This window comes from Cotesia glomerata, linkage group LG3 (genome assembly GCF_020080835.1).
Source record: "Cotesia glomerata isolate CgM1 linkage group LG3, MPM_Cglom_v2.3, whole genome shotgun sequence".
Lineage (NCBI taxonomy): Eukaryota > Metazoa > Arthropoda > Insecta > Hymenoptera > Braconidae > Cotesia > Cotesia glomerata.
The window spans coordinates 16,674,618-16,701,125 of record NC_058160.1 but is presented as its reverse complement, the minus strand read 5'-3'; the positions used below and the strand labels follow the sequence as shown (position 1 = coordinate 16,701,125).

Genomic DNA, 26,508 nt, shown 5'->3' with positions numbered 1-26,508 from the left:
ATTGTTAATACCCACCCCCGCAACCTTCTGTAGGGTGGGATATCATAAAATTCGTTCATAAATTATTTTTACACTACTTATAAAAAATTCCTACCAAATTTGGAGTCTGTAGGAGCTATAGCTTGAAAATTAAAAATTTTCATTGTACCCACCCCCGCAACCCTCTGTGGGATGTAATATCGTAAAGTTCGTTCATAGATTATTTCTAGATCTCTTACAGAAGATTCTTACTAAATTTGGAGTTGATAGGAGCTATAGTTTAAAAATGGGAATTTTTGATTGTTAACGCCCCCGCAACCCCCTTTAAGGGTGGAATTTCGTTAAATCCGTTCTTAGCTGACTTCTACTCGGTAAAAAGAATATCCCTACCAAATTTCAAGTCTCTAGGTCTTATGGTTCCAGAGATATTGTGATGAGTGACTATATACGTGGAAATCTTATATATATATATATATATAGATGTGGGTGAGTGCATGGGTAGATGCGTGGGTGGATGCGTGGGCGGATGTGTGGGAGTGCATGGGTGGATGCGTGGGAGTTGGGGGTATATGCGTGGGATGGTGTGGATGGAGAAGCATTGAAAGCGTACAGTTGATGTTATACATTTTTCCGACTTCTTTATAAGCTAGAAAAAAAAATAATGACGAAAAAACGATCGTCTTTTGTTTTATTGACGGAAACAAAAAACAAATGACTACACACATAAATTGATAAAAAAAATGGGAATTTCTTATTGTTAACTCCCCCGCAAGACCCCTTGTGAGTGGAATTTCGTAAAATCCGTTCTTAGCTGACCTCTACTCGGCAAAAGATTATTCCTACTAAATTTCAAGTCAATCGACCTAATAGTTTCTGAGATTTCGTAATGAGTGAGTTCAAAAATGGGATCTCCTATATATATATATATATATATATATATATATATATATATATATATATATATATATATATATATATATATATATATATATATAGATTATTATTATTATTATTATTATTATTATTATTATTATTATTATTATTATTATCTTTTTGTATTTATTTTATATTTAATATTTATAAAAATGCTTACCGTAAGATGGACGGTGTGGCTTTATGTATATAGAATAAGCGAAAGGAAATTTACTATAGACCGGATAGCTCAAATGGTAGAGTAGTCGACGGTATCAGGCGTTATTATCCCCGAACAAAATATCCCCGACAAAATATCCCCGACAAAATATCCCCGGACAAAATATCCCTGTGTCAAAATATCCTCAGACAAAATATCCTCGTGACAAAATATCCCCGACGTAATATCCTAGTAAAAAATATCCCCGACACAATTACCCGCGTTTGTGTTTGTCTAATATCGAATAAACACACACAAAAACCATGTTAAAAGGGCGCAACACGATTACCCGCGTTTGTGTTTGTCTAATATCGAATAAACACACACAAAAACCATGTTAAAAGGGCGCAGCACGATTACCCGCATTTGTGTTTGTCTAATATCGAATAAACACACACAAAAACCATGTTAAAAGGGCGCAACACGATTACCCGCGTTTGTGTTGGCCTATTACTGAGTAAACACACATTTAAACCATGTTCAAATGAAATTTTTCGAAAAATTTTTTTGTAATTTTTAATTTTAAATAATAAAAATATTTATAATTTCCCTGATAAATACGCGCTTCAAAATGTTCCTATTGTGTTCATATTACTACATGTTGTTATTCGCATTTTAGCGCTCAAAAAATATCCAAGTAGTGACATCTCTCGCTCGATTATTTATCTACACTCAGTTCCTATAGTTAGATATTCACCGTATTTTACATCATTGGAGTATATGTTACCTGATTGCACATGTACTGAGTTATTGTTGAAAATCAAAATTGTAAATTTTAGAATATTAATTGATGTAATTGTGAAAGTTTGACGAACGTTATTGATTGTAATAAATTATAAGTTTTTGTCATGCCGCTGAAATTTATACTGTCCCAAAAGGGGAAAAAATTACTATTTTATAACGGAATGTTATACTCCAAAAAGAAGGTTAACAAATTTGATATTTCATGGCGTTGTGCTTCTGACAACAAATGTAATGTGTTGATTCATACAGATTCTGATCTTCGCACTGGTAATTATAGAATAATATTACAATTTACTTTTTTGTTTAAAAAATTTTTATCTTTTATTTTTATTATTCTCTCTCTACTTTTTTTTTTTTTTTTTCCGGCAAATTGTTTTATACTTTTTTAATTTGTTGTAGGTAATATTGTTGGTACAATACCAGTTCACGAGCACGCGGGTGATCCTTCTCTTGTTGCGGCTAAGATTTTGAAAAGTAAAATTATTAAAAAAGCCAAAAAAACTGATGAGAAGCCTGCTGCTGTTATTAATCGTGTTTTACGTGGTGTATTATCGCCTGTATCAGCTGTAATGCCTAAGGCTGAGTCACTATCACGGTCTGTGAACAGAGTTCGAGCAAAAGAAAATCCTCAATTGCAAAATCCATCGTCTCGTGGTGATTTGAAGTTGACCGATGAATTTAAGCGTACTTATTCTGGAGATTTGTTCTTATTACACGATAGCGGAGGAGATAAAAAACGATTTATCATATTTACGACTCAGAAGAACTTGAATTATTTATCATCATGTGAGCAATGGTTGGGAGATGGTACTTTTAAAAGTGTACCTGGGATTTTTTATCAACTTTATTCAATTCATGGGTATAACGAAGGTAAATCGTTACCGTTGGTATATATGTTGGCTCCTGATAAGTCTCAGTGTACTTACGTAAATTTTTTAAAGATTTTACGTCAACATGTGCCAAATTTTACACCAAATCGTATGATGACAGATTTCGAAGAGGCATTTATTGGAGCGTTTAAAAAAATATATTCAGGAGTAAAATTATCAGGCTGTTATTTTCATTTTAATCAGTGTATTTGGCGTCAAATCCAGACTTGTAAACTCCAGAAGTTATATGATACAAATTTAAATTTTGCGTTGAATGTGCGCCTGCTTGTGGCATTGGCGTTCATTCCAACAGCTGATGTTATTGTGTCTTATGAATTAATTGTGGCATCTGAGTACTATGAGCAGAATAGTGATCAGTTAGATGAATTGTTACGCTACTTCGAGGTTACTTGGATCGGGAAAACTTGTCACAATAAGAAGAAACGGGAAAAACCTCGATTCGACATATCACTGTGGAACTGTCATCGAGCGGTTACAAATGATCATCTACGAACCAATAATCCCGTAGAAGGATGGCACAACCGTTTAAATCGTAATATTGGTGTTCATCACGCTTCTATTGGTACGTTTTTAAGGTCCATAAAAGATGAACAAGTTCATACAGAGTTAAATATGAATCAGATTGTCACTGGATTGAATACTTCAAATCGCCGTAAGGGTTATCGTAATTACGATGAACGATTGAAAAAAATAGTTAATAATTATGATTTAAATAACAAATTTGAGTATTTACGGAACATTGCTAAGATTATTTCGTTCAATTGCTCGTAATTATCTACGTTAATTACGTTAATTTATTTTTTTTTATTTGTTTGAGTAAAGTTTATGTAATTAATTAATTTGTATTTACTTAGTTAATTTAAAAATGATAACCAAAAATTAATATTTAATGAAATATGATTAAAATGTTTTGGTTGCTTTTTGCAACACATGTACGTCATTTTGTTTGAGATTTGTACGCAATAATTTTATGCTAATTGTTGTTTATTACTTTTTACTTAATTAATTACATTTATTACTATAATTACTTAACAATAACTAAATAATAATGATAATAATAAAAAAATTAAAAATAATAATGAAAGTCAGTGATAACTATTTTTTAAATGAAAGACTGATTAAAAATAAATATTCATTATAAATTATTAACTTGTTTTTCGTTTCTTTAAATAAAATCCTTCATTTTTTTTGTCAAGTAATGATGTTAGTTTCTAATAACTTATATTTAATCGAGGATATTTTATCCGGGGATATTTTTTTTTGGGATATTTTATCGGGGATATTTTGTTACGAGGATATTTTGTCTGAGGATATTTTGACACGGGGATATTTTGTCCGAGGATATTTTGTCGGGGATATTTTGTCGGGGATATTTTGTCCGGGGATGAAAACGCATGGAACCGTAGTCGACATGTCTTCGGAAGGTTTCTGGGTTCGAATCCCAGTCCGAGCTATCTAATAATTTTTTCTCGCATATTCTGTAAACTCACATTAAGATGATCCTCTCCACATTCCTTTCTCAATCCTTTCCTACCGATATCTTGTTACGTGAATGTGGAACGCTTTACGTAATAATTATCTTAGCTCCTATTCTTTCCCGCTTCACAGCATTATTTATCTTTGTAAAAATGCTTGCCGTAAGATGGACGGTGTGGCTTAATGTATATAGAATAAGCGAAAGAAAATTTAGTATAGACCGGATAGCTCAAATGATAGAGTAGCTGACATGTCTTCGGAAGGTTCTGGGTTCGAATCCCAGTCCGAGCTATCTAATAATTTTTTCTCGCATATTCTATAAACTCACATTAAGATGATCCTCTCCACATTTCTTTCTCAATCCTTTCCTACCAATATCCTGTTACGTGATTGTGAATCATCATCATCATCATCATCATCATCGCAGTTTTTTAAGTTCCATAAAGAATTTTTAAGTTTAAATTGATAGAACTAAAAATTTCGGATTAATTCTGAAAAAACACTTTTCATGGTGAGTGATCACCATTTGCTATTTTATATGGTTAATAAATATCGATTTATTGTTAAATAAAAATTTATTTCTTTCAGATCACCTTCCTCCACTCTCTCTCCCTGTAGATTATAAGCTCAGCTCTGGTTTCCGGTTCCAGGAACTGAGATACAAAATCCTGGTGGCGCCCTTGTTAATTTAGAATCATTTTTGCTAGGTATTGTTATATTTTATTAAAATAATTAAGGGGCCAATGAACAGGCATAAACACCCCGTTACAACAGAAACATATAAAAAATTCAACCGGATCAAAAAATATGATTTTTCAAATCAGGTGATTTGGCGTGGAATGACCCATATACATAAATATATAAACTTCTGAACCAATGCTAATTTTGAGCCTTACTCGACTGAATAAGAAATAAAATGACCAAATTCCGTGTGACTTTCGACACAAGGGGCAATGCAATAGATTTCTACGAAATCTACCTAAAAGGCCCAACTAGTTGACGATATGAAGTAGAATGGATTGACGAATGTCTTTTAATTCGTATGAAAAGTATGTATACTATCAACATGATACGAGCAAGAAATATAGTATTTTTGTGAACGATCAATACATTATCAAAGTATACTGAAAAGATGTTCGTCGATTTTTGGATTTCTGCCTTAGACTTTTGAAGTTCTTCAACAAAAAGCATTATCAATGGCTCCTGAAAATAGAATAGGTCAAACATCTGCTGATGAGGTATAGCTTATGGAAAATATAGAGTGCAACAAAAAAATTGCTGAGTACACTGGTTTTGTTGATCTTGGAAAATATACAACTGAGTCTGATAGATATGTTGCTGAAGATGATGCTCTTGTTTTTTATGTTTGTACCGTATCGGAGTAGTTCTGCTCAACCTCTGGGATGTTATATAACTCAAAATTCAATAACGAATGAATTTCTTCATAAATTATGTTTAGAGTGTATTATCCTCGTTGAAAATGCTGATTTTTACGTGAATTCGACCGTAACTTATGCTGCTTAATGGAATAGAGGTGTCTGGATGAAATTGGGAGTCGGACCCAATAATAACAGTTGTGAACATCCATGTGACTCTCGTCGTCGATTATGGATGATATCCGATTTTCAACATTTAGTAAAATATTTTAGAAATGGGTTGGTTGAACTGGAGGACAATAATTTCTGCATTAACCAAAATGCTACTAATGTAACTAGCTTTCTTTTATTATAGCTACCTGTCAGAACTGTTAAAAAAAATATTAGCAAAACCTTTTGATGGTAGAACAATTTGAAAAGCCAAATTTGGCTATGGCTGACAACTCACGCCAACCCATCTAGATCCTAAACTATATCAAAAGATGTCTGTTTCTTTGGCTTATCAGATATAAATTTACAATTTCTCATTCGATTTCCCGAATAACACTAAATAAATTTTAATATCAATAGTTATACTCACAGGAAGTTCGTGACGCAATGACGTTTTTAAGAGAAAATGGCAATAGAAAATTTAAAGGATCAGAACTCACTGAAAAATTTATCAAAATTATTGATGATGGTATTCAAGCAATGACTTCCCATGATGCTAAAAATGCTCTGTACTTTAACCCTTTAACGTTCTGGAGTCTCGAGAAATCTAGGTGTGAGCCTGGAAGGGGCAAAACCAATCTTAATGCGTAATACGGCTGTGTGAGTAGCGGCTTGACTGTATAACTTGTCCGTGCGCCCCCTTCTACTACTTTTCAAGCCCCTTCTCTACAAAACAGACCATAGCTCTCTCACTAAAGAAGAAGACGGACGATTGAAATTGGGAGTGGGGATTCAAGGTCGACCGTTAAAGGGTTAAGGATACTTGTGAACAAAAATAGGTAATGAAAAATTAGGATGGTTGACCCTATAAGGCCATCCCTGCAACTCCCGCTCAAAACTCTAATAGCAGTTTAATAAAACACAATTTTTTGTATTTTCAAACGGCAATAACTTTTGAATAAATGAACCGATTTTCACGTGGTTGGTGGCATTCGACGTAGTTTTTTAAGTTTCATAAAGAATTTTCAAGTTTAAATCGATGGAGCCAGCAATTTTGAAGAAATTCCGAAAAATTACTTTTTTTGGTTTTCTTTCGACAACGATAACTCACGAACGAATCAACTGATTTTGACCGGGCTTGCGTGATCAACGTGATTTTTTTTATCTTAAGAGCTGATTAGATTTTGGAATTGATCGATAAAGCCATTCAAAAGTAATTCCAAAAAAACCTCATTTCAAAAAATTTTTTTTTGTATTTTTTTTGAGATTTCTCAAAATCTACGGGTTGGAATCGGTCCAAATAGTATTCAAAATCTAAGTTTAGTCAAGCCCTTTTAAATGGCACCAATCGCGATTAAATCGGTAAAGCCGTTCAAAAGTTATAAGAGGGTCACATACATCCATAAACACACACACACACACACACACACACACACACACACACATACATACAGACATACAGGCACCATCGCGGGAATAGTCAGGGAAGCTTCTTAGGACCTCAAAACGTCGAGATCTGATGAAAACTCGATTTTCGAAAAACGGGGTAAAACCAATAACTTCCCGATTTTTGAAAATTTTCATTTTTATTAGCGGGAAGTTAAAAATTAGGACTTTACAGAACTTGCAATAAACATCAGGGATTTAGTTAAAAATTAACAATTTTTGCTAACCCACAAATAAGAGAGTAATTAACTCCTAAAAATCAACAACTATCAGTAATGGCATTGTTGAGAAAAATAAATGACACTACTTGTGTTCTATATTTTTAACTTCTCGCTAAGGAAATTGAAAATATTTAAAAATTGGGAAGTTATTGGTTTCACCCCGATTTTTAAAAATTGAGTTTTCATCAGATTTCTACGTTTTGAGGTCCTAGAATGCAATTCCGACCATTTTCCTGAGGATGTCACTATGTCCGCGTGTGTGTTTGTGTTTGTGGTTGTGTGAGTGTGTGTATGTGTGTGTGTGTCCGCGCTTAGACCTGATCAGATCTGTCCATGTCTGATCATGTCTGATCTAGCCTAAAATAGATAAGGATTAAAACTCCATATATCAGCTGACAAGAACTGTTCATGCATGATTTGCCTTCTTAAATGATATTTTATGTCTGGAAGAAAAATTTTATCGAACTATAGACTGCAGTTCTATTTTTAATATTAATTTGTTCCGTATGACGTATCAGTTTCTATCCCCTTATAAATTTTAAATGTACAACTTTTATCAAAAATTTCGGCTTATAAGCATGAACTTTTTAATTTTCCATGCCAAAACGATGATTTTTAAGGATGAATTTTGACGGAATGACATACAATTTTTTACTGTGTTTCATTGAATACGCGAAAAATAAGATTATTTAGTAAAAGTTTGAGTTTGATAGCGTGAAAACACCAAAATATATCAGTTTATATCGATAGGCGATAAGTCCTTTTTAGGTGTCTGTTATTATCTTAAGCTACGCCTTGGTCCATTGCAGTAGTGTCAAAGGCTGCTAAATTGTAGAATACACAAATAATTCTTCATTTCCTATACGTTTTAATTAAAAAAAACTTCAATTTTTAAAGAAAACAATAAAATTATAATTATGGAATAAACATTGAAGAAATTTTACTTTTACTTTACATAAAACCATATGTTAATGGAGCGAAAAAATATATAACCGTCCCAAATAAATCACATTTATTCTGTTAAATCAACACAAAAAAGTGTTAAATATTTAACATAAAAATTTTTAACACAAAATTTTTGACGCAATGACGCGAAATTTTTTACTGCATATAATTAACTAGCTGTTACCCGTCCGCTCCACTGGGGACTTTATAGAATTGTATTTTTAAATCTAGATTTGAAATTTAATTGGAGTATTGTTTTGACTTGCACAGATTCTAAATTCTATCGGATTGGCTTGTACTTTCTATCCATGTGATTATTCTAGCTAATATTTAATGTAACTTGCAATGTGCAATCACTATAATATTCCAGTGGCTTTCTTCCAAAAATGAATAATAATTGACACGAAAAAAAAAATTTGAAATAAGCATTGAAAGTTTCAGATAAAGTGATTGCAGACATAAAAAGTTTGGAAAATCCAAATGAGCATGCCTTAAGCGCTCATGTCATACACAAATTATTTAGATCGTAACGAAAATTATTCGTTTTTTTGTTTGAATTTTCCCGCGAGTAGTATTATCCCCTCTGTAGGTCAAGTAGGATAAGATAAGAAAAATTTTAACAGATGATAAAACAGTTAGTAACTATACCATCATGTATGTATAGTTTCTGCTTGTTTATAGTTACCTCAATCCTGTTTTATGGAAAATAATATATATGGCTGCCGAAATCACAGAAAAAGTCTCTGAACTGACAGTCGAAAAAAATTGACTGTATCGAAACGGAATTATTTTGACACACAATTTTTACAAGGGTTTCGACAAACTTCCTAAGGAATGAAACAAAAAAAAAATTAAATCGTGAAAGCGATTTTTGACAAAGTTGTGGTGTTATCAAGCCCAGTGCTCCCGTGAATACCACGCTCTTATTCATTTAATTTATCAAAAAAACGATTGTTTTCTGAGAAATCTTATTGAATCGATAAGAAAATTTTTTTAACGTGTTCTGTAGTTATTATTATTTATTTCAATATGCTTTTTATCCATAATTTTCTTCGTTTAAATTATGAAAATCACGTTTTTATCGAAATCACGATTTTTAGGGGAGAGTAGAGCATACCTGCACGCTTCGCGCTTAAGGCATGCAATAAAAAGTTCCAACAAAACTTCAAGTCCATAGAAACTATTGTTTGGAAATGAGAGATTTTCATTGTTAACGCCCTCACAATCCCTTTTTGGGTTAGAATTCGAATAATTTATTTTTAGCTGATCTTGACTTCATACACGAAGATCCTACCAAATTTTAAGTCGACAGAAGTGACAGTTTGGATATTGAAATTTTAGATTTTAACACCCACCCCCGTAATTCCTATCAGAAGTAGAATTTTTAGAAATCTGTTTTGAGATTATCTCCTCATGACAAATAAAAGATTCCTACCAAATGTACAGCTTATAGGAAAAATAGTTTAGAAATTAAGATTGTTTATCGTTCACCCCCGCAATCCTAGTTGAGGCTGGTTCAGCGTAAATCCGCTCGTAGATTATTTCCACATCAAAAATAGAAGTTCCTTTTAAGTTTGGAGTCTATAAGAGCGATATTTTACAAGCGGGAATTTTTCATTGTCAGCGCCTCCGCGATCCCTATTGGGGTTGAAGTTGAAACAAATTCATTCTTAGGTGAACTTCACACCATACGCGAAGATGTTCACCAAATTTGGGGTCTGTAGAAGTTACAGTTTGGAAATAAATATTTTAGATTTTAACACTCACCCCAACAATCTACATTTGGAGTAAGTTGTCATAAAATCCACTTTTAGACCATTTCTACGTCACATATAGCAGATCCTTACCAAATTTAGATCCTATGGAAGCTATAGCTTGGAAATTAAAAATTTTCATTGCTAACACCCATTCCCGCAATCCATGTTTGAAGTAGATTCTTTCTTTCCCGCTTCACAGCATTATTTATATTTGTAAAAAATGCTTGCGGTAAGATGGACGGTGTGGCTTAATGTATATAGAATAAGCGAAAGGAAATTTAGTATAGACCGGATAGCTCAAATGGTAGAGTAGCCGACATGTCTTCGGAACGGTTCTGGGTTCGAATCCCAATCCGAGCTATCTAATAATTTTTTCTCGCATATTCTATAAACTCACATTAAGATGATCCTCTCCACATTCCTTTCTCAATCCTTTCCTACCAATATCCTGTTACGTGAATGTGGAACGCTTCACGTAATAGTTACCGTAACTCCTATTCTTTCTTGCTTCACAGCATTATTTATATTTGTAAATGTTTTGTTTAGTGATAGTCACGAATGACGAATTTATTTGGAGCTGGTGTACTTAGTAACGGCTTTGGTTCCTTCACTGACGGCGTGTTTATCCAATTCACCTGGCAACAGAAGACGGACAGCTGTTTGAATTTCCCGGGAGGTAATAGTGGAACGCTTGTTGTAGTGAGCGAGTCTAGAAGCTTCAGCAGCGATACGTTCGAAGATATCATTGACGAAGCTGTTCATGATGCTCATGGCTTTGGAGGAAACAACGGTGTCAGGATGAACTTGTTAATAAAATCCACTCTTAGATCATTTCTACGTCACATATAGCCGATTCTTACTGAATTTGGAGCCTATGGGAGCTATAGATCAGAAATTCAACATTTTCATTGTTAACATCCACCCCCGCAATCCATATTTGTAGCAGGTTGTCATAAAATCCACTTAGGGATCAATTCTACCACACATGTAGCAAATTCTTAACAAATTTGAAGCCCATGGGAGCTATAGATCGGAAATTCAAATTTTTCATTGTTAACATCCACCCCCGCAATCCATATTTGTAGTAGGTTGTCATAAAATCCACTCATGAATCATTTCTACCATACATGTACCAGTTTCTCAATAAATTTCTAGCTTATAGGAGCTATAATTTGGAACTTAATAATTTTTATTGTTAACACCCCCGCAATCCTCTTTGAGGTAGGATATCGTAAAATATCGAGTCGATAGGAGCTATAGTTTGAAAATGAGAATTTTTCAATGTTAACGCCCCCGCGACCCTCCTTGTGGGTGGAATTTCGTTAAATCTGTTCTTAGCTGACTTCTACTCGGTAAAAAGATTATTCCTACCAAATTTCAAGTCTCTAGGTCTTATGGTTCCACAGTTATCGTGATGAGTGACTATATACGTGGAAATCTCTTATATATATATATATATATATATGCATATATATATATATATATATATATATATATATATATATATATATTAGGGTGATTTTTTTTTTTACTTTATTTTTTTTTTTCGGTCCCATCGTGAATTCTTGTTGGAAATACCCGAAAAAAATTCCCTGAAAGTTTGAGCTCTTAATATTAATTAACGTCCTCGACCAAGGCATGTGAATATTTCCCATTGAAAATACACAAAAACTTTGATTTTTAATTTTTGAATTTCTAAAGCTCAGCGGCATTTCATGGGATCACTTTGATCGAAGATGGTTTTTTCTTAGAATTGAACGCTCTACAAAAGTGCCCATTGCTGCAAAGTCGTAACTCACACTGGCGAGGCAGTACGGGCCACTGAACCTGATTTTTTCATAAAATTGGCGTTTTTTCGCATTTATCTCGTAAATATCAAGAGCTACGGAAAAAATGTAAATGACAAACTTGTAGAGAATTCAATTTCCAACAAAAAAAGTCCTATGGACCAAATCGCTAAGATCAATATTAAGCGAGATATTAAGCCTTGAATATATTTTTTCGTGAAATTTTGGCCGATCATTGATTTAAACTTATTAATATCTTGTTTACTTTCTCTGTTTTTTGAATTTTTCTTCAATATATTTTTTAAGGGTAGAAAAGTAAAGGAAAATTAATAATCTACAATATTTAACCTTTAATGATAATAAACATTTAATCAAACTCTTTTCTCTTTGTTTTTTCTCCGTCAGTAGGTACTTAATAATCTAATGGCAACGTTGCGATGTAACTAACATCGCGGTGATTCCCCCACCAGTTGATCAACAACGTTTGACAAAAAGTACGCGACCAGCGAAAGCTCAGTCATTGTCCGTAAATCAAAAGCCTCTCTCCTCTCCAAAAATCCCCTCTTTTACGTAACCTTGAATTAGTTTAATAAATCGCCCGCCTAATTGTAGCGCTTTCTTTGTTCTTTATTGTGTGATACTAATGCCGCAAATATCGAGAACAAAGCTCAGTGAACACTGAATGTACTCGCGTCGCATTTGTATGCTTTACGTTGCGTTACATTTTTCTATCATTTTTATTCTTGTCAAAGATGTCTGAACAAATCGGAAATAGAGTTTATAATTATTTAATTGGATTTGAAATTCATAATATTAATAATATTAAGTTACCTTCGTGTAGGGATGTATTGAATCTCTTTATGTACAAACATCAATCCTTAAAATTAAGTATACGAGCAAGTGCTAGTAGTGTGATCAGTGATACGAATGCTATTTGGGCTAATCTTTTGATTCCAACTTCTCGACCTCAGCACAGTATTAAAAAATTGGAAAAAATTCACAGTGACTACATGAAACTGAAGAATCATCGAAGTCGTGCAAAGACATCGAAAAGACAACGAACAAATGTGGAACAGTTTAGCAAACGTCTTGATAAATTATTTGACATTGCAAATTGTGCTGCACTAAAAAATTTACCGAAAAATTTGCAGCAATTTTTGACAGATTGTCGTAAAGGAAATAGAAATATCCATCTACCAGCAATTGACGTTATACCAGAAGAAACTTCTGGAAATCTGTCTGCGATGGAAGTAGAAACTCCCAATAATGAGGAAATTGGTTAGTTCTAATATTATAATAGTTTTGTTTAGTTATATTTGATTTGTTTAACATTCAGCTAATATGTTTACTAATTCACTGTTAACATTTTTCATTTCAGGAATGAAATTATCCCAACAGTCGTGCTTAAATAGTTTCTGTAGTTCCATATCAAATTCCAGTGAATTGAAGCGAACTTGTTCAGACTTTGAAGATACAATGCCAGCGCCTAAGAAAATTAAAATTGATATTCTGACTTCGGAATTAGTATTAGCACTAGATAGAACTAAAACTAGTAACAGAAATGCGATGTACATCATTTCTGCTATTATTCAAAGTTTAGGACTTGAGATTGATAAATATAATTTAGGTTACTCCACTATTCGCAATGCGCGTATTTCAAAAAGAGAAGAAATTGTCGATACGATCAATGAAGAAGAAATTTTTGATGACTCTCTCGTAGTGCACTGGAATGGAAAGATGCTTCCTGCGGGAAATGGTCAACCAAAAGCAGAACGATTATCAATACACGTCACCGGAATAAATAAAGCCAAGCTTCAGCCATTTTTGAAACGCTGATAGAGTGGGATCTTTGCGATAATGTTAAAGCAATGTGCTTTGATACAACTAGTTCAAATACCGGTAAGTTAATGTTGTGGTTGAATGAATTTATATCACAGTATTTGTTTTTTGACTTGGGAAGAAATTTTCAAATAAGAATTTGATTAATTTTTTTAATTATTTTTACGAATGTTGAGTTAAAATATAAGCTGAGTCAAAAATTTGGATAACTGATAATTAAATAACAGTTTATCAATAACTAATTCTTTGTTTTAGGTTGTTTTAATGGCGCATGTGCATTCTTAGAAGATAAAATTGGCCGTGACTTATTATATCTTGCTTGTCGCCATCATACTTCTGAATTGATGTTACGAAATGTTGCAGAAGTTGCTTGGCCAGTGACGAATAGTCCAAATTTACCAATTTTCAAAAGACTCAGAGATAATTGGGAAAAAATTGATAAATCTGCGTATGAAATCGGCACAGAGGATAAAGATATTGCACTTATTTTAAATCAAAGAAAAGACGATATTCTTGACTTCATAGAAAATCAACTGAAGGTATTAATTAATTCATAAATAGTTTTACCATTGAAAGAATTATTATTTTTAAAGTTAATTTCTTTTACAGTCATTAGATCTTTCTGATACACTGATAGAAGAAGGACTTGTTAATATGTAATAAGCTTTATTAACTGTTAATAAATGATTTTTTAACATCATGGGATTTGATAAATATTTATTAACAGTTAATTAGTATTCATTACGTAGAATTTATTAACTGTTAATGAATATTTATTAATTTATTAATAGTTAATAAATATTTGTTAACTGTTAACAAATATTTATTTAGGATAAAAAGCAAAAATAGCAATTTTCTTTTGACACTTTTTATAACCCTATAACTGGAATACATTGATAATAATTCAATTCACTTAATAAATTAACGTTTTTAATATGTGGAAATATAAAAAATAATTATGAGCTGTGATAGAATTTGGTAGTTTACAATAAATGTTATTATAATGTAATATAATTAATGCAAATAATTTATAAGGATGATTTTTGTTTATAAGCAACCTTCATATCATATGACATTGCAAGCCAAACAAATTCACTCAACCAAGTATTTATTAACTGTTAATAAATATTTGTTATCTATTAATAAATATTTATTAAATATTATTAAATGTACTTTTCTCCCTAATAAATATTTATTTAATGTTAAAAAATATTTATTAAATTAAATTATTATCTTCAAATAAATCAAATTATTAATAGTAAATAAATCCTTTTATCAGTGTAGTTATTTTGCATACTTCGATATAACTCGAATTTTTAAGTGATTCAGTTTTATAAATTTTGCCTTTTTAAATAATATTTTTTAATTTAAAATTCTGAAAATATCTTCTTTTCTGGCCGCAATTATTAAATTTTTCTTATTTTTTGTTAGAATCATCATCCGAGAAATGATTACAAGGAGTTTTTGGAGCTGAGCTGTATCTTTTTGGGTGGTATCAAAAGTCATAGAGCCGAATTTAAAGCACCTGGTGCTTTTCATCACGCACGGTGGTTATCGAAAGCTCTCTATTGCTTGAAAATATATGTTTAGAAACCAGTTTAAAATGGGAGCAAACGAAAAAAAAATTTTGCAGAAAATATGTGTTTTCATCGTAATATTTTATGTAAAAATATGGTTTACTGCTCCTAATGCAATAAATGCTCCAAACTCGGATTTGCAATTAGTAAAAGATCTTATTGACTACAGAAAAATACATCCAGAAATTGCAAATGCAGCACTCGATAAATTGTCTCGGCATTTGTGGTACTTACACGAAAATCTTGCTTGTTTAGCTCTTTTTGATGAAACTGTGTCAGTAGAAGAAAAAGAAAAGATCGTACAAAAAATAAATTCCCAGGTAGCGGTCAAAAAGCCTAATAAACGTTTATCAGTCGCTTATGAAGAAATAACGTCGTTATCTGAGAAAAACATAAGCGATTTTGTTAATCCAAACTCGTTGTTTATTTTTGAGCAATTTGAGCTCCCCTATGAATTTTTGCATACTGATCCAAGTTTGTAGGAATCAAATTTGAGTATAAACGATGTTATGATACATTCAAAAAGTTAAAAGTAGTTAACGATACTGCGGAAAGAGGAGTAGCGCTAGCCGAAAGTTTTAATGAAGTATTGACTTATAACGAAGATGAAAGACAAAGAATTTTTCAAACTGTTCAGCACCATCGATCTCAATACACATCGTGTAAAAAATCACAATATATTGACAATGAATTAATCTAACAATTCATTTTTCTGCTTTCAATAATAATTAATTGGTATTGTTGTTTTTATTTTTATTAAATACTTATTGTTGTTAATATAATTCGAACTATTGTAATTTAATAAACTGTTAATAATATATAAATTATTTAAGTGTAATTGAATTCATAAGTTTTATGCAGAAACTCGTAAATCCATTATTTATTAAAGATTCTTAAGATATAAGCTTTTATAATGTAAGATACTTATCATATCCTGTTTTTCTAGCCTTAAAAAAATATATTGAAGAAAAAATATAAAAAACAGAGAAAGTAAACAAGATATTAATAAGTTTAAATCAATGATCGGCCAAAATTTCACGAAAAAATATATTCAAGGCTTAATATCTCGCTTAATATTGATCTTAGCGATTTGGTCTACAGGACTTTTTTGTTGGAAATTGAATTCTCTACAAGTTTGTCATACACATTTTTTCCGTAGCTCTTGATATTTACGAAATAAATGCGAAAAAACGCCAATTTTATGAAAAAATCAGGTTCAGTGGCCCGTACTGCCTCGCCAGTGTGAGTTACGACTTTGCGGCAATGGGCACTTTTGTAGAGCGTTCAACTCTAAGAAAAAACCATCTTCGATCAAAGTGATCCCATGAAATGCCGCTGAGCTTTAGAAATTCAAAAATTAAAAATCAAAGTTTTTGTGTATTTTCAATGGGAAATATTCACATGCCTTGGTCGAGGACGTTAATTAATATTAAGAGCTCAAACTTTCAGGGAATTTTTTTTTGGGTATTTCCAACAATAATTCACGATGGGACCGAAAAAAAAAAAATAAAGTAAAAAAAAAAATCACCCTAATATATATATATATATATATACTAGCTTCACTGGGTATACAATAAAATTTTATTATGTAACCTAGACGAAAAATATAAACAAAATGATTAATTTCATCAATCTTAACGGAATTATATCGCTTTTTATCTATAAAATAATTGTTTTAACAGCTTTGAATTTGTTCATAAATTACACAAATAAATATTTTATTATTCTTTTGCCTGAGCGCCAACTCCAATAACGTTATTAAGATTGTTAATTCAGATTATTATTTCTTATCTCAGCACCATTTTTAAAAAAAATATAAATATCAGTAATCAAGATTATGAAATAAATCACATATTAATTGATACTATAAACAACAATGTTATTATATTACTTTGACTGAAAATTAACATCAATAAGTTAAAGAATAAATTTATTTCTGCTTATGAATATAAAAATGAATATTTTTAATCTTTTCTATCAAGAAATTCATTATAAATTAAGTGGTATTAAAAATATATTTATTATTATTCATTTTATTAAGAATTAACTCAAATCGACCGTTTTCTTATGATAATTTAACGATATCGTTGTGAAATTTTAGAGAGGATACATGAGATACAATTTACCATTTTAATTTTAATCATTAAAGTCAATATAATAATTTAACAAAATCAACTTAATAATATTTATGTTATATTAAGCTGTGTTATGATATAATGGAGTTCATCCTTCATGATCATTCCAATACATATGAGCTATTTCAGTTATTAATGATGTAGCTATTATTTCTTAAAAAATGTATGATTATAAATTCCTACTGTTTTAACAATCAATCAATACAATTTGAAATCAAAATGTATTTGCCTAACATTGTATAGAATAATACTGTTGAATAATTGTATAGAATATTAGTATTTAGTAACTTTCTACTTTTATTCTAATGATTTCTCTGAATTTAGTTGACAACCGAATTTGTTATTACAATTTATATATTTTGACAGTTATTATAGCAACGGTAACGATAGCAACAGTAACTATGGCAAACGGTAACCATGGCAACGGTTACCATGGCAACGGTTACCATGGCAACGGTTACCGTGGCAACGGTTGATTAGCGTGGGTGGTTGTGGGGGGGTAGGGTGGGGTTGAGTTCTATAATTGATGGGTGCCACTGATGGTTTCTTAGATTGGAGAATCAAAATGATATTTTCCCCAAAAAAAAAGAGAAAGAGAGATAGAGAAGGGGGAAGAAGGCACGGGAGATAGGGCACGGGAAGGGAGGGGAAGAATGAGAGGGAGAGGAGGGGGTAGCATACGTGATGGTTGACGAAAAATCCATTTTGGCTAGGAATTTCGTAAAATCTGTTCTTAGTGAGCGTCTACATCACGAATGGAGTAACTATGCTAAATTTCAAGTCAATCAGGCGAATAGTTTCGAGATCTCGTGATGAGTGAGTGAGTGGTATTTCGCGGATATATATATACTAGCTGTTACCCGCCCGCTCCGCTGGGCACTTAGCATTGTATTTAGAATTTAATAGAATTGTATTTTTAGATCTAGACTTGAAATTAAATTCGAGTATTGTTTTGACTTGCACAGATTCCAAATTCTATTGGATTGGCCTGTACCAATTATCTATGTGATTATTCTAGCTAATACTCATTGTAACTTTCAATGTGCAATCACTATAACATTCTCGTGGCTTTTTTTCCAAAAATGAATAATAATTAACATAAAGGAAAAAATTTGAAATAAGCATTAAAAGTTTCAGTTAAAGTGATCGCAGGTCTCATAAGTGAAGTTGAAATCGGCCTAGCTGAAAGTGCGACGAATTTTGCTGTTATCTACTCTCTAAACATGAATTAGTGAAAATTCACTTAAATAAGTGAATATTCACTTATTTAAGGGAATTTTCACTAATTCATGTTTAGAGAGTATGATTCTATCATATTTTATATCTAGTAGGAACAGTATTTGAAGAATATAAATTTTTACAATTATTATTCCCGCACTTCTACGTTGGGGAGGAATTTTGTAAGATCCTATTTGAGATGATTTCTACATTATAAATAAACGGTTTCAACAAAACTTTGAATCCATAGAAACTATTGTTTGAAAATGAGAGATTTACATTTTTCACGCCTCCGCAATCCCTTTTGGGGTTAGAATTCGATAAATTCCATTCTCAGCTGAACTTGACATTATACACGAAATACCTACTAAATTTGGAGTCTGTAGAAATTACAGTTTGGAAATTAAAATTTTAGATTTTAACATCCACCCCCGCAATCCCTATCGGAAGTAGAATTTTTTGAAATCCGTTTTGAGATGATCTCCTCATGACAAATAAAAGATTCCTACCAAATTTACACCTTTTAGAAGCTATGTTTTGGAACTTAAGATTTTTTATTGTGAACACCCATCCCCGCAGTCCTTGTTGGGGGTAGTTTCTCGTAAAATCCGCTCGTAGATTATTTCTCTATCACATATAGAAGGTTCCTACCAAATTTGGAGTCTATAAGAGCTATGTATTACAAACGGGAATTTTTCATTGTGAACGCCCCTACAATCTTTTTTAGGGTCGGATATAGTAAAATTCGTTCATGAATTATTTCTACATCACATATAGAAGATTCCTACTAAATTTAGAGCATTTAGGCCCTATAGCTTGGAAATTTAAAATTTTCATTGTTAACACCCACCCCGAAATCCATATTGGGAATAGGTTATAAAATCCACTCTTAGATCATTGATACCTCAAATACAGCAGATTCTTACTAAATTTCAAGCATATAGGAGCTACACCTTAGAAATTCAAAATTTTCATTGTTAACACCCACCCTCGCAACCCCCTGTGAGGTGGGATATCGTAGAATTCGTTCATAAATTATTTTTACATCACTTACAGAAGATTCCTACCAAATTTGGAGTCGATAGGAGCTATAGTTTAAAAAAGGGAATTTTTCATTGTTAACGCCCCCGCAAACCCCTTTAGGGGAGAAATTTCTTAAAATCCGTTCTCAGCTGACCTCTCCATGGTAAAAGTAATATTCCTCCCAAATTTCAAGTCTCTAGGTCTTATAGTTCCAGAGATATCGTGATGAGTGAGTATAGACGTGGAAATCTGTCATATATATATATATATATATATATACCATATATAGTATATATATATATATATATATATATATATATATATATATATATATATATATAGATACCCGCCCGCTTCGCTGGGCATGCAAAAAAATTTAATTCTGTAACCCATACAAAAAATATAAACAAAATAATTAATTTCATCAATCTTAACAAAATGATATCGTTTTTTATCTATAAAATAATTGTTTTTACAGCTCTGAATTTGTTAATAAATTACATAAATGAATATGTTATATTATTCTTTTATCTGAGCGCCAACTTCGATAACGTTATTAAGATTTTTAATTCAGATTATTATTTCTTATCTCAGCACCGTTTTTCATAAAAATATGAATATTAGTAATCAAGATTATGAAATAAATCACATATTAATTGAGAATATAAACAACAATGTTTTTATATTAATTTGACTGAAAATTAACATCGATACGTTAATGAATAAATTTATTTCTGCTTATAAATTTAAAAATGAATATTTTTAATCTTTGTTATCAAGAAATTCATTACAAATTATGTGGTATTAAAAAATATATTTATTATTATTAATTTTACTAAGAATTAACTCAAATCGACCTTTTCTTTATGATAATTTAACGATATCGTCGTGAAATTTTAGAGAAGATACATCAGACACAATCTACCATTTTAATTTTAATCATTTAAATCAGTATAATCATTTAACAAAAATCAACTTAATAATATTTATGTTATATTTAGCTGTGTTATGATATAATGGAGTTAGTTCATCCTTCATGATCATTCCAATACATATGAGCTATTTCAGTTATTAATGATTTAGCTATGATTTCTTAAAAAGTGTATGATTATTAATTCCTACTGTCCCAACAATCAATCGATAAAATTTGAAATCAATATGTATTTGCCTTACATTGTACAGAATAATACTGTTGAATAATTGTATAAAATATTAGTATTTAGTAACTTTCTCCTTTTATTCTAATGATTTCTCTGAATTTGGTTGACAACCGAATTTGTTATCACAATTTATTTATTTTGACAGTTATTATAGCAACGGTAACCATAGCAACGGTAACTATAGCAACGGTAACCATGACAACGGTAACCATGATAACGGTAACGATGGCAACAGTAACTATGGCAACGGTAACCATGGCAACAGTAACGATGGCAACGGTAACCTTGGCAACGGTAACCATGGCAACGGCAACGATTATAACGGTAACCATGGCAACGGCAACCATGGCATCGATAACCATGGCATCGATAACCATGGCAACGGTAGCCATGGCAACGGTTATCATGGCAACGATTATCATGGCAACGATTACCATGGCAACGGTTGATTAGCGTGGGTGGTTGTGGGGGGGTAGGGTGGGGTTAAGTTCAATAATTGATGGGTGCCACTAATGGTTTCTTAGATCTGAGAATTAAAATGACATTTTCTAAAAAAAAAAAGAGAGAGAGATAGGGAAGGGGGAAGAAGGTAAGGGAGATGAGGAGAAGAATGAGAGGGGGGAGGGGGTAGCATACGTGATGGTAGACGAAAAATCCATTTTGGCTAGGAATTGCGTAAAATCCGTTCTTAGTGAGCGTCTCCATCACGAATGGAGTAACTATGCTAAATTTCAAGTCAATCGGGCGAATAGTTTCGGAGATCTTGTGATGAGTGAGTGAGTGGTATTTCGCTTATATATATATATAGACTAGCTCATACCCGCCCGCTTCGCTGGGCATACAATAAAATTTTATAGTGTAACCTAGACGAAAAATATAAACAAAATGATTAATTACAAAAAGATAATGAATATAAATTTTGAATTAGAGAAAAATGATTGTTTGTGATGACCGATGTTAGCGAGTATTAAATATATGACAAAAGTATTTTATTATTAACAATCAATCAATCAATGGGTCAGTTAGTCAGTAAATCTGTCATTACACAGATTTCCGCATCACCCGTGAGGTACTGTGTAGTGAGATGCGTTCCCATTATTTTACATGGCGGGTCCCCAGTAGGCCTAAACTATGTAAAAATTACCAACATGAAAATAAAGATATATTCTGAAAACTTTTTATTTAAAAAAAAAAATTTTTTTTAATTTTTTAAACCCATTGAGTTATATTTTTTAGTAAATTTTAATTTGATGTTCTTTATTTTTTATGTATGGCAATTTTTATAAATATCAACGAAATTTTTATTTTTTATCACGTTAATTTATTTCTTTCAATTTTTACATTTAAGTACATACTATTATCATATGATTACTTATAATAATTGTTAAAAATATATAAAATCTAAAATAATGTACTTACATGTTTAAAACTTCTTTATATACATCATTTTTCGTTCGCTTCTCTGGTTGAAGAATGATGAGATCTTCATAGAAACTTACTCTTGAACATGCTACATAAAATTGACCATGAGAAAAACATTCACTTTGCAAATCTACACCAGCTAATTTTAAAGTCTGCCCTTGAGCTTTATTAATAGTCATCGCGAAGCAAACTCTAACTGGAAACTGCAAACACTTAAATTCAAAATGATAATCTGATGGAATCAAAGGTATTCTTGGAATGAATACATTTTCACCCTCATACTTACCTGTAAAAATGGTCGCTTCAATTAAATTTTTCCACAGAGTTTTTACCTGTAGTCTGGTGCCATTACACAATTTGGGAGGATTCAAGTTACGCAACAACATTATCGGTGTACCAATCTGTAGATGAAGAATATGAGGTGGTATGACTGGCGGGTTAAGTGTATGCAGAAACTCAACAGGATAATGAACTAGAGTTTCCTCTACTTCTATGACTGTATCCACAGACTCATACTTCATATGTTCAGTTTTTTGTTGTTCTAGCAGTAAGGTATTAATTCTATCAGCTGATTCATTTGTTGGAGTCAGAATAGCTCTTTCTTTTAACCATGATAAACTATCTAATGCACCACGTTGAATATTTGGGTATATTCTATTAATCAAAGTAATCAACTCTCCCACAGTTTCACAAAGGTTACTTGGAATGGTTATTTTTGCTTCTTCTTCTGGGAGATTTCTGTTACCTATGTCAATCAATAATTCTGAAAACTCTTTCGCTCTCAAGTCATTTTGAAGACATACCCTCATATTAACTTTCAACGATAGGACTTTTATTTTAGGCCATAAAATTGAAGATTTTAGGCAGGCTTTAATTTCATCTGCACGTGTCCCTCGTGGTACAACAGGTAAAGTTTGTCTGAAGTCACCAGCTAAAAGAATAGTCAACCCACCCATAAGTCGATTATTCTCTAATGAGAATAATTACTCTAATGTCTTGAAGTGTCTGATTAAGAGCCTCAACACCTTTCTTGTGGGCCATAGTACACTCATCCCACACTATAATTTTTGTTTCTCTGAGTACATGCGCCATGTCACTTTGCTTTGAGATATTACAAATGGGATTATCGGAATGATTCAAGTTGAGAGGTAGTTCAAAAGCTGAGTGCGCCGTCTTGCCTCCATCAATTAACGTAGCTGCAATCTCTGACGAAGCAACATCAATAGCAATATTTTTTCTACTCCTAATTTTAGCAAGCAGAAGATTAATCAAGAAAGTTTTCCCAGTTCCACCAAGAGCATCAAGAAAAAATAACTTCCCTGAATTAGAATCAATACTGTTCAAGACTTGATCATAAACTTGTTTCTGATCGTCATTTAATTTCGAAACCCCTACAGAAACTGCTTCGATCAACTGAGAAACATCATAAGCCAATTCATTCATGTACTGACGGTTGTTAATAACGTTGCTTTGCTCTGTTAATGGTTCTGGAAGTCCAAATTCTAACAATGACTTACCTGACATTGATGTAACAATATCTTCAAGATGGATAAGACACTGGTTGTAAACGATATCAACGATCAATTCAACATCTCTACTCTCTCTTTCCATTTGTCTTTTGATATCTTCTGCCAAACTTTCCCGGTACTTTGTCCATAATTTTATCGGATTTCCCACTTGACAAAAAACCAACATAATCGCGAATAACTCTCTAATTTTATAAGGAGAATCAAAAATAGAAGCTTCCTCTAAATTACGATCCCAGTTAATATCGTCTCCCAATAATCCAAGTGCTCTGCAAGTTGCTTGAAAAGTCGGATGCTCTACCTCTTCTACAGTTTTTAAATCATTGAATGAAGTAGGACCACGAATCTCATGTAGGAGAAGGCGTAAACAGTAGCATTCAGCATTACCGGGATGGACAGTATACACTCTACCCAACACATGATCTTTTTTAATTTCTGGAAAACCTGTCACGACTTTTCCTTTTTTCCTCCTAATAAATTCATTGTTTCTCCAAACGTAATAACCTGGAACTTCACTATACAAAAGAGTTCGCGCAAAACCATCTACTTTACAGAGATCGAAAAAACCTATAAGCGTTGTTTTCTTTGGATTCGCGATTTTATAAACAATGTTCTCTTCTGTGAAATAAACTCTTTGACCATTTTCTAGATGAACAGCAAGATGAACAACAGGAGGATATCTCTCATGAATGTGAAAACCGAAAATACGCCAGACTGCTTCAGAACTGTTTATGTATCGTCCTGCTTCATACTTAGAAACCTCATCTAAATTTTTAACGGTAAACGCTGCCTGATCAGAACCCTTATTTACGTACTTGCTGATGTATCTGATAGATTTAACTGAATTGCAATACTCAATATTGATATGAGCTTTGAAAGTACGTGACAAAACAGGATTAAATGGTACCACCCATCGATTATCAATATCATTTCCAATAATTTTTATTGCTATTCCACCGTCTTCCGGAGACCGCCTTCGATACTTAGGATATCCATCTTCACCTGTTTGAATTTCTTTTAAGAAAGGCTTTGGGTATCGTTTAGTGCAAACACCAGCCAGCATGCAAGGTGAACTGAAATTGAAAACTCCACACGGGCCATGAATCATTGTTGAATTACTAATTTCATGAAGTGTTTGATCCTGATCGGGGCCATGTAATTTAGCTCTTATAACTTCGTCAATAGAGTCAGGTCTTTTTTTTTCTTCCAACCAAAGAAGAATATGAACATGTGGAAGTCTACGCTTCTGCCATTCCACAGTATACATGTTACACCTTACTTTGCCAAAGATACAACCTTTTGTCAGAAGATTCATCATGTGCTTAACTTTCAAACAAAATACCCTCGCAATGATATCGTGTCGATCATAAGATTTTTGTCCTTGTCTCAAAAGATCTTCAATTTCTGACCATTTAGGATTGCAAGTGGATGTAATGAATAAATCTGGACGTCCGAAATGCCGTACGTACGTCATAGCGTCTTGAGTTCGTTCATGCATGTAGCGGGGTCCACCAGTGAACGAAGACGGCAATACAACCATTCTACCAAGTTCTGAAAACTGTCCATTTCTTTTTACCATAGCGTCTTTTAGGTGGATATATTCCTCACTCCTAAGTTTTGTTTGATTATTACGAATCCAATTGAGCCTTTCAGTTTCAATCTTAGCATACATGTCAACTAAAAACTGATTAAAGAGATTATGAAAGAGTACTAAATGACATATTTCACTAACACGCTCCATTAACCTATAACTGTAGAACTCAGAAGCAGAGACAGTCTTCTTGAGAGGGGACCTAGTCTTTGCGTCACGTTTAGGTATGTTTATGTAATAACCATCCTATCCACGGAAAAACATCAAAGGGTACTGGAGAGCATCGTATGCACGATGCGTTTCACTAATCCGTATTAATTTATTGTCTATACTGTAAAGAATTATATCTCTCTTTTCGAAAGCCTGACCGACAATAACAACTGCCACTTCATTAGTTTGAAGAACATTGAAACGACCCTTGTGCTGACCTTGCGGTTTTCTATCAGCATTAATTACAACCTTGAACTCTTTTTGGTTTTTAGGAACTGAATCGATAGCGGCCTTAAAATCCAAAATATATTTATTATTTTTATGAAGCGACTTCTGTAGTTGGCTAACTAATTCGGGTTTAACACCAGGAGTAATTCTACAACGGATTTCACTCTCACGTTTATCATCCCCAAGAAAGTACAGCTGAAGAAAAGAAGGATGCTGATGAGGTTCAGCCATAAGGCTACCTATTCTGTGGTACACTTGCCCCTGAATTTTAAATGTTGGCATATAATTTCCCTTCTTTACTTCTTTTGCTCCAAATGACGTCATCTGAAAACATCCGTTATACTTTCGAATCGTGGAAAGGAAATGTTCTGAAAGCGGGTCTTGATGGATAAAGAGACTGTACAAAGGTTCAGGGTAGGGCTCAATTGTAGGAAGCTTGACTTGACCACCACTGCAGCACATCCCTGGAGGTTCATCCATCCATTTTAAATGGATGGCATTTGTGTGACGAATTGAAATCTTGTCCAATTTTTCGATACATGTTTAACAATTTCTTTTCGAATTTCGTCAGCCTTCGATATGTTGCCGTATATCAGTAGGGACAGAGTAGAGAATAAACACTCTCCGTCGCCTATAATCTCGACAATTCGAAAAGGGATATAATGGCCACCTATTA

The 26,508-nt window shown here is 32.5% G+C and overlaps 2 protein-coding genes across 2 annotated transcripts in view; one reads left to right on the top strand and one right to left on the bottom strand.

The window, feature by feature from the left end:
- Window positions 1–26,508, bottom strand: part of LOC123261107 (putative protein kinase C delta type homolog) — a 193,445-nt gene that overhangs the window by 152,412 nt on the left and 14,525 nt on the right. The window lies entirely within an intron of this gene.
- LOC123261109 lies at window positions 13,665–16,069 on the top strand. The gene is made up of 3 exons (XM_044722602.1): window positions 13,665–13,802; window positions 13,998–14,281; window positions 15,174–16,069. Exons 1-3 carry the CDS (start codon window positions 13,772–13,774, stop codon window positions 15,330–15,332), a joined length of 474 nt encoding a protein of 157 aa, XP_044578537.1. The 5' UTR covers window positions 13,665–13,771; the 3' UTR covers window positions 15,333–16,069.

Bases quoted from the DNA above. Each gene is read 5' to 3' on its own strand.
- LOC123261109 (XM_044722602.1), top strand. From the start codon at position 13,772: ATGTGCTTTGATACAACTAGTTCAAATACCG. The intron at 13,803-13,997 runs GTAAGTTAATGT...TCTTTGTTTTAG, and splicing joins TACAACTAGTTCAAATACCG to GTTGTTTTAATGGCGCATGT. The intron at 14,282-15,173 runs GTATTAATTAAT...ATTTTTTGTTAG, and splicing joins TCATAGAAAATCAACTGAAG to AATCATCATCCGAGAAATGA.